Consider the following 10227-nt stretch of genomic DNA (forward strand, 5'->3'; position numbering starts at 1 on the left):
CATAAGCACGTGGCAGTCATGAGACTTTAGGTTTTGGAATTTTTTGTCTTTCATATTTACGATTCCCTTTATATTCGACGAGAAGCAAGTCGGGACCTTGATACTGAAAAGGACTTCAAAGAAGATTTCCTTCTCTTCCTTAGTAAGAGCGTAGCTGGCACGCCCTTGAAACTGCCATGGATGCATGCCGTCTCTTCCTTTATGACGTTCCTGGTCCTCCCATGCTTCCGGTGTATCTTTTGACTTCCCATACAAGCCCAGGAAGCCTAGAATATTCACGCGGAGATTCTTCGTATGGTGCATCACGTCGATTGCCGAGCGGACCTCATGGACTTCCCAGTAGGGTAGCTCCCAAAATATAGATTTCTTCTTCCACATGGGTACGCGCTTATCAAGGCCGTTAGGAACAGGTTGGTTGCCAGGACCCTTTCCAAAGATTACTTTTAAATCTTTGACCATATCAAATACTTCAGCACCAGTACGGATGACAGGCTTCCCCCGGGGTTCTGCCTTGCCATTAAAATGCTTGCCTTTTTTCTTTAAGGGATGCTTGGGCAGAAGAAAACGACGATTGTATGGGTACACATTCTTCCTACATTTGTCCAGATATATACTTTCTGTCTGATTCAAATAGTGCGTGCATGCATTGTATCCCTTGTTTGACTGTCCTGAAATGTTACTAAGAGCAGGCCAATCATTGATGGTTACGAAAAGCAACGCTCGAAGGTCAAATTCCTCTTGTTTGTGCTCGTCCCACACACGTACACCTGGTTCGGCCCACAGCTGTAAAAGTTCATAAACTAATGGCCTTAGGTACACATCAATATCGTTGCCGGGTTGCTTTGGACCTTGGATAAGCACTGGCATCATAATGAACTTCCGCTTCATGCACAACCAAGGAGGAAGGTTGTAGATACATAGAGTAACGGGCCAGGTGTTGTGACTGCAACTCTGCTCCCCAAAAGGATTCATGCCATCTGTACTCAGACCTAACCATAAGTTCCTTGCGTCAGCTGCAAATCTTGGGAACTCTCTCTCGATTTTTCTCCACTGCCGACCATCAGCGGTGTGCCTCAACTTATCGTCTTTCATACGATCTTCCATGTGCCATCGCAATAACTTCGCATGATCTTTATTTCTGAACAGACGTTTCAACCGTGGTATTATAGGAGCATACCACATCACCTTGGCAGGAACCCTCTTCCTGGGTGGCTCGCCCTCAATATCACCAGGGTCATCTTTTCTGATCTTATACCGCAATGCAGTGCATACCGGGCATTTATCCATATTCTCGTACTTCTGCACGTCTAATCCTAGAGGGCAGACAAGCTTCTTTGCTTCGTACGTGCTGGCGGGCAATTTGTTCTTTCTTGGAAGCATCTTCTTCATCAGTACCAGCAACTTTTCGAATGACGAGTCAGTCACACCGGTCTCTGCCTTCCACTTCAGCAATTCCAGTGTGCAACCCAGCTTCTTCTGGCCATCTTCACAAGTTGGGTACAACAATTTGTTGTGGTCCTGTAACATCTGCTCGAACTGCAACCTCTCCTTTTCTGTGTCGCAACCTCGCCGTGCATCAGAAATGACCCGGCCAAGATCATCAGCGGGCTCACATGGTTCCCGTTCTTCATCCTGATCTTCTTCTTCATTGTCTTCCATTGCGGTATCAGCATACTCAGGGAACATAGATCGATAGTTGTCATCATCGTTCTCTTCTTCTTGATCGTCGTCTTCCATCATAACCCCTCTTTCTCCGTGCTTGGTCCAAACATTATAGCCCGACATAAAACCGGACCGAAGCAGGTGGCTCTGAATGACTCTTGAGGAAGTGTAATCCTTCTCATTCCAACATTCAACACATGGACAAAACATATAGCCACCACCATGCTTGTTCGCATCGGTTGCATCTCGAAAAGAATGCACGCCTTCTCTGTAAGCGGTTGTGCGTCGATCACCGTACATCCATGGATGGCTCATCTGTGTTATACGACAGTATATCAAATACAATCACGATCCTAAAAATTAGTACCGCACGGTCTAAACGAGGAAATATAGTTGCTAACCTTTTAGAATAAGTAGAAATAAAGAGGAAGAGGTTTAAGCGTGGCTCACGCATCTCATATCGTAGTTGTGTTCGGTGAACTGAAGCGGCATCGCTCTAACAGACATTTCAACAAACACCTCTAGTGCATCAAAAAAAGTGGAGAGCTAGCACACACCCACAATCCTCCATCCAAGAAAAATGCAAGGAAGAGGGGAGAGGGGGGTTGTGCTATATATAGGCAGAGGACTTTAGTCCCGGTTTGAGACACAAACCGGGACTAAAGGTCGCGCACATGCGGGCTGCCCACCGCGTAGCCCTTTAGTACCGGTTTGGGACACGAACCGGGACTAAAGGCTCCTTACGGGCCGGGACTAAAGCCTCGAGGGAGGCATTGAGAATTGAGGCGACGTGGCCGGGCCTTTAGTCCCGGCCCAGAGGCAGGCCGGGACTAAAGGGTCCCGGCCAAAGGCTCGTTCTCCACCGGTGACGTGATCTGCTCTTTTTCACTTCCTTCTGCAATGTGCGTGTATAGTCATCAGGCTTATGGTGTAAGTCATACTGTGATGGAAGGGTCGTGAGGTACCTTTGGGAGGGGCGACCGTTTGCGCTTTGGGGGGCTCCGTCGCTTAGGAATCGTCGGCGGAGCGTTCTTGGTGGCACGCTCCCGCTTAGTACCCGGAGCGGGCGGCGGCGGAGACGGACGACCCAATTCCGGCGGCGGTGATCGAGATGAACTCGTGTTGTGCTGGCCGACGTCATGTGGAGGGCTTGGAGATAATGGAGGTGTAGGTGACCTGCGACGACTCGGAGGCGGTGTTGTCCTTGGGGCCGAGCCTGGAAGCTTGATGTAGTTCTTGTCCCATAGGATGACTCCACCCAGTACTTCTCGGAGTGTCCTCTCATCTTCGGGTCCAGCTATGTCGACCGGGACTAAAGGTGGCGCACATGCGGGCTACCCACCGCGTAGCCCTTTAGTCCCGGTTTGGGACACGAACCGGGACTAAAGGCTTCTTACGGGCCGGGACTAAAGCCTCGAGGGAGGTATTGAGAATTGGGGCGACGTGGCCTGGCCTTTAGTCCCGGCCAAGAGGCAGGCCGGGACTAAAGGGTCCCGGCCAAAGGTCCGTTTTTCACTAGTGGGTAAAAACCGAAATATACTCAAAACAAAAACACTAAACTCGGGTCTCGGGTGACAATTCAGAGAGGTGACTTGCATCTGCATCTCTCCCTCTAAATCTATGCCGTATGTCATGCAAACCGAAAATCTATGCAGAATCAGGAAAACCGTACGCAGAACCAGCGAGTAACCGAACCTTTTTCTTACCGACCAGTGTACTAACCGCTCCTTCTTTGCATGCGAAGAAGACGGATTCCATCGCGCGTGATGAAAGGTTCCGCCTTTTGATCTGGTCCTTAATTAATTAACACAGCAGTCCAGTATGCACGTAGTTGGTGCCTTGACCGCCTAGTGACCTAGTCTCCCACTTAATCCGTAGTTTAATTCATTCATCAATTAGAACGTTCAGCACGCGGCTCTATCTTCTTCTACTCAGCCCCCGCCATGTATATATATGCACCTCGTGCGGCCATGCCTACACAATACTCCTACACCTCCTGCTAGGCAGCATTCATCGTCGAGCTGATTGGCGTGCTAGCTCCTGTTGGCATAAATCGACCGATAGACCGGAAATGGACGGCCGGGATGAATTCTCCGGCGACTTCATGGTGCTGCGGCCGGACAAGGGCGGCGTCCGCAGCCTCCTCCAGCTACTGCGCTCCAGCGACGTCGGCGCCAGCGACGCCGTCGACTGCGCCCCTGGTAACGAGGAGGTCCCAGACCGGTGGCGCCGGTGGATCATCTTCCTCTCTGTGGTCGCGCAGATGCTGCTGCTGTGGGTGAAGAAGCCCTTGGCCAAGCTCGGGAGGGTTCTCGAATACTGGATGAACCTCGTCACGGACAATGGCGGCGGCGTGCTCAAGCTTATCAAGAACACCATGCAAGGTAACCGATGGGAATTTGGAATTATAGGTTGTATGTGAAGGATCAATTTCCGTTAACTCGTTCACCAAACTTTTGAAAAATGGGACTCCAGAAAAAATATGTTCGTGCGTTTTGCATGAGGTTTCCATCTTAGACTTTCTGGAGAAGTAGCTTTCTTAACTATCTTGCATATGCAAGTTGGGCATTAGTCATCCACGTCGAAACATACAGTGTTCCTAGCCTCCTAGTTGTCGTGAAGAAAAGGGGAGAAAACTATACAACCAAGTAACCGAACCAACCAGTAAAATAACCATAAGAAGTGAGAAGGGTTGAAATAGAATACAGCCCGATCCGTATTACTTGTCGCTCGAACGGACGTATAAAAAAACTTGTGCAAATTCTATCTAAGTATACCGTCCAAATCATAACTAAATAAACATATGGACGGAAACTGCAATTGCTTTATCTCTAACATACACGGGGTGGGTGTCCAATCAGTAAGCACTAAGCACTCGCAATATCAAATAGAGATGGGAGATCGGCAAGCATTTGGTCGTTCTTGCTAGGAAACCGGGGTTTACTAATTAAGTAAAAGTGTAGATTTCCCGCAAAAAGAAAGGAGTAAAAGTGTATATGATTAATTATTCGCGCCACATTATTGCAGAGGTCATAAAATATGCTTTGGATAGCAGCCTTTGCAGTTTAATCATAGTGTACATAGCTGGATCAGAGACATGAGATTATCCGATGTATCCAACTGTGCTCTGGTCAGAACTTGGAATCCATAGCAACTCTCAAGATAAGGGCAGTGTCGGTTTCGTATGCTACTTCATAACATGTTAACTTGTTAAGGTGGTTGTCGTGGTGCCCTAAGCAACTAATTAAGTTGCATACTGTCATTAGCTTGACTGCTTTCCTGTCGGAGGCGCCAGTATAGTATAGCTTTGTTTTCCTTTATTAACAAAATTTCCCCGCCAAAAGAAACACAAGTCAAACAACCTCTGCGAATTGATTAGGCACGGATGTTCCGAAATCTGCATTCCTTTTATTTGGAGTGACGTGGAAAACACACCTAGGTTTTGAAAGTCAAACAGCATCCACAGAAAGTCTGAAGAGTTGTCAAGAGACTACATTGCAGAATTTGACAGTTTTGTATATGCACGCAAGTCGCTGTTTTGCTTTCAAGTAATACTGTACAACAATGGCGTTCCGTTAATTCCTAGCTAACTGTACTGTACATACGAATTGCAGGAAAATTACGAATTCCGGACAGAGAATCCCCCCAGTACCGATCGCTCATCGGACTCATCGACACGAGGATCGAACTGGACAAGAAGATCAAGCCCGAGGATGGCGGTTACCTCGCTGCGCTGGGCATCATGGCCTCCAAAGTAGCCTACGAGAACGAGCTGGTCTTCAAGACCGTCGTCGAAAACCACTGGCAGATGAAATTCCTAGAGTTCTTCAACTGCTGGAACGGTAAGATTTTATTTAGGTCACGCGGAGCATGAAGCATGTCTATAGTGGTATCATACATGTGTGGCTAACTTGCAACAAACATGTGTTCCTTTGCCCCCCGCAGAATTCCGAGGCGATCACACGACGCAGGCCTTCATGTTCGCCGACAAGTCGGCCGACGCCGACCTCGTCGTGGTGGCGTTCCGTGGAACACAGCCGTTCGACGCGGAGGACTGGTGCACCGACGTGGACATCTCCTGGTACGAGATCCCCGGGGTGGGCAAGGTCCACGGCGGCTTCATGAAGGCGCTCGGGCTGCAAAGGAACGCCACCGGCTGGCCGGCGGAGATCGAAGCGACCAAGGACCGGCCGTTCGCCTACTACGCCGTCCGCGACGCGCTGAAGAAGTCCCTTGCGGCCAACCCGCGCGCCCGGTTCGCGGTGACCGGCCACAGCCTGGGCGGCGCGCTCGCCGTGCTGTTCCCGGCCATCCTCGCCCTGCACGGCGAGCACGACCTGCTGGCCAGGCTCCACGGCGTGTACACCTACGGGCAGCCGCGCGTCGGCGACGCGCGGCTCGGGGAGTTCGTGGAGCGGCACCTGGACACGCCGGCGGCGAGGGGGAGGTACTTCCGGTTCGTCTACTGCAACGACATCGTGCCGAGGGTGCCGTACGACGGCCTGTTCAAGCACTTCGGCCGGTGCATCTACTTCGACGGCTTCTACAGGGCGCGGGCCATGGAGGAGGAGCCCAACAAGAACTACTTCTCGCTGGCGTTCCTGCTGTCCAAGTACGTGAACGCGGCGTGGGAGCTCGTCCGGGGGCTGGTGATCGGGCGCGTGGACGGGGCGGAGTACGCTGAGGGGTGGACGATGAGGGTCGCCCGGGCGGTCGGGCTGCTCATCCCCGGCCTGCCGGCACACGCGCCGCAGGACTACGTGAACGCCACCAGGCTCGGGGCCGCCTCGCTCGACCTGCTTCTCCGTGACCATTAAAATTGGTTACTACTGTACGTAGTACTAACTTTCGTTGTTTAGCCGTAGTGCAGAGATCCTGGAAAACTGATCACATGTCAACCATTGTTCATGTTAGATCTGCGTTCGAGCATTTCCATAATTCGTGCATTCTTCATGTCACCTGTCACCGACTCACCATAAGTGTTAGCTGATTTTATAGGCCAGTAGTGGATTTCTTCAGTTTTTATTCTTTCACCAAGAAAAGAAACTCAATCATGATTTAATTGCATCCGGCCAAGAGCGTCATCACTAAGAGCAACTCAAACCGCGCCATCCGGTCGGGCGCTGTCATGGGAATGACCCTGACAATAGTACCGGGTGTACGAACGGAGGGGTGAAGCCTAACTAAACGCAGTGGATACACTCGGATGTACGAGTTCGGGCCTCATTTGGGAGTGGTAACAACCCTACGTCTCGAGTCCATAAGGGTGATGATTTCTTATGGGGTATGTAAGATTACAAGGTCCTGAACCCTTGAGCTGGAGCCCGGGAGTGGCTTATATAGTGCATGCCACAACCGGCTGAGCTTCATTACAAGGCGAGTTAATGCTAATAAATAAGTGAGTTACTAGAAACGACAACTATAACTCATGGCGCAACTACTAACCCAGGTCTTCACTGCACTTCATGTGATGGTTTAAGTCCTTAACCGTTGCAGCTTATTCGGTGCCATCGTCTTGCTGTGGTCCGAATGCCAGGGTGTGTCCGACTGACACAAGGCGATCCGAATGACTCCGTGTAAGCTGAGTGATGGCACAGTGCATCGAGTAAGGTTGAGACTACATCGGTGACTTGAAGGACACTCACATCCATATGGGGTGGTAGTCCTTGGGAAGCAGGTCCGTAGGCCTACCCCTATTGTACAACCCCGTCAGTAGCCCCCGAATCGGTTGAGGTATTGCAGACCGAGTGAATGACCTCCTTAGATGTTCCTGGCGTTTCGTGGACATTAAGGTTGCAGCTCGAGGCTGCGTCATTCGGACTCTCAGGAAACCACTACGGATTCAAGAGCGACGAATCCCGAATGCCCGAACATAGTGGTATGTCTGCAATCGGCAATCATCGATTATCTTTCGGGAAGATAGATTCAATGAATTGGACAATAATGAGCTCAGAGCACCGAATGTCCAATCTATAAGATGGAACGGATCCCACACGCACCGAGGCAAGGACGATCTGGTCGCCTTCGGTAGTCACTCGAGTGATCGGGGCCCCGCGGAGGGACAAGCGAGGAGAACATTCGTCCCACCTCGTCAAACGCCATGGATAAAGAATCCATTCGGGACAAGAGGGGGGCACTTTTTCTCCACTTTTTGAATTGATGGAGCGCGCGCGGGCGGCGGATACGGCGATGACGTGGGTAGTGGGGTAGTGGAGCGATGCCCCGATTTCCGCGCTCGTGATGTCGTTGTCGTGCTACAGTGCGGGCCATCCTCGAGATTCTACGGATCTTCCTCGGACTGGCGAAGTACTTGATGGAGTATCTTCTCATTGGGTATTTAAAGCGCGAGGTGGAAAGGAGAGGAAACCACGCCTTAGATCCGGGCCATTTCCATCCCCACTTCCGCCTCTCACCACCGAAGCCGAGAGCCGCTTGCTAATCGTGCAATCTCTGGCATTAGCTAGAAGAATGCTTATGACAACAAACCTTCTCCTGCAACGGCACCAGAAGAATGCTGAAAGTACTCCCCAACAATGAAACTAGAAGAATGTTGTTGACGGCCCACCAGCGCGTGGGTTCGCAACAGTTTTCGAGGGTAGAGTATTCGACCCAATTTGTTGATAAGCCAGTCGGGAGGTGAGAGAATACTCTCGAGTATTAGCAGCTGAATTTGTCAGATTCAACCACACCTGAAAGATTAGTATCTGCAAGCACAGTAGTAACAACAAAGTAATATGCTAACAACGGTGTCAGAAATGATCTGTTGACGGCAAACTATTCCTAACGATTGTATCAATGGTCCTTCGTTGCCGCGTCGACGGAAGTTGTCAATTCCCATCAACGGTAGGTGAACCAACAGTGTAGCAGGTAGCAGCAGTCTAACGAGCAATAGCAGTGGCAAGGAACAACAGTAGTGACAGCGGTAGCAAGTAGCAACAGTAGCAAGCGACAGTAGTAGCAACAGTAGTAGTAGCAGCAGCTGAGCAAGACAAGTAACAGCAGTAGCAACAGTAGTAGCAGCAGGAGAGCAAGACAAGTAACAGGAGTAGCAACAGTAGTTGGAGCAGCAGAGCAGGACAAGTAACAACAGTAGCAACAGTAGTAGCAGCAGTAGGACAAATTCATAGGCAATGGGTCGGTGATTTGTTTGGATGATATTCATCATGCAACAACTATAACACGGAGAGATAAGTCGCTAGCTCCTGTTCGTCAATGTGATGTAGGCATGCATTCCATGTGTCGTCATACGTGCTTAGGGAAAAGAACTTGCATGACATCTATTGTCCATCCCTCCCGTGGCAGCGGGGTCCAAAAGGAAACTATGGGATATTAAGGTTCTCCTTTTAATAAAGAACCGGACCAAAGCATTAGCACTTGGTGAACACTTGAACTCCTCAAACTATGGTCATCATCGGGAGTGGTTCCGGTTATTGTCACTCCGGAGTTGCCGGATCATAACACATGGTAGGTAACTACAACTTGCAAGATCGGATCTAAAACACACATATATTGGCGACAACATAATAATTTCAGATCTGAAATCATGGCACTCGGGCCCTAGTGACAAGCATTAAGCATGGCAAAGTAGTAGCAACATCAATCTCACAACATAGTGGATACTAAGGATCAATCCTCATCAAAACTAACTCGATTACATGATAGATCTCATCCTACTCATCACCGCCCAGCGAGCCTACGAATAGATTACTCGCGAACAACGAAGAGCTTCATGGAATTGGAGAGGGAAGAAGGTTGATGATGACGATGGCGACGATTTCCCCTCTCCGGAACCCAAGACGGACTCCAGATCTGCCCTCCACATGAAGAACAGGTGGTGGCTGTGCCTCCGTATCGAAAACGCAACGAAAACTTCTCTTTTTATTTTTTCTGGGACGAAAGGCAACTTATAGAGCTAGAGTTGGGGGCGGCAGGTGCGTGTGGGCGCCACAAGCCTACCCACCGCCACCAGGTGGGTGGTGGCGGAGCAGGGGCTTGTGTCCCACTGGCCCACCCCCTGAGGTGGAACTTGGTGCAGATATTTTTGATATTTTCCAAAACTGCTCCCGGTAAATTTTCAGGACGTTTGGAGAACTTTGATTTCTGCACAAAAATAACACCAAGGCAATTCTGCTGAAAACAGCGTCAGTCCAGGTTAGTTCCATTCAAATCATGCAAATTATAGTCCAAAACAAGGGCAAAAAAGTTTAGAAAAGTAGATACGTTGGAGACATATCAACTCCCCCAAACTTAAAACGTTGCTTGTCCTGAAGCAACTCAATTGACAAACTGAGAGAGAAAGAAAAACTTTGACAAACTCTGTTTGATCTTGTTGTTGCAACTATGTCTAACTCATAACCAGAATTTCAGCAAGATCACAAGTTAACCACATAAGCAAATGACACAAAGGTCTCACGGTAAACTAATATCAATGGCATAATCAGCTAACGAGCAAATAATAATGAGTTTCAAATACCAACACTTCAATCAAAACGAGCATGAAGCAATATGAATAGGTGGTATCTCGCTAGCTCTTTCTGAGACCGCAAAACATAAATGCAGAGCACT

General features: G+C 49.5%; 1 protein-coding gene across 1 annotated transcript; it reads left to right on the top strand.

Annotated features, from left to right (window-relative positions):
* Positions 1-3661: 3661 nt before the first annotated feature.
* Positions 3662-6666, top strand: LOC123411542 (triacylglycerol lipase OBL1-like). Its single transcript, XM_045104507.1, has 3 exons — positions 3662-4046; positions 5277-5504; positions 5608-6666. Exons 1-3 carry the CDS (start codon positions 3734-3736, stop codon positions 6477-6479), a joined length of 1413 nt encoding a protein of 470 aa, XP_044960442.1. The 5' UTR covers positions 3662-3733; the 3' UTR covers positions 6480-6666.
* Positions 6667-10227: the final 3561 nt, after the last annotated feature.

This window comes from Hordeum vulgare, chromosome 7H, assembly GCF_904849725.1.
Source record: "Hordeum vulgare subsp. vulgare chromosome 7H, MorexV3_pseudomolecules_assembly, whole genome shotgun sequence".
Taxonomy (NCBI): Eukaryota; Viridiplantae; Streptophyta; class Magnoliopsida; order Poales; family Poaceae; genus Hordeum; species Hordeum vulgare.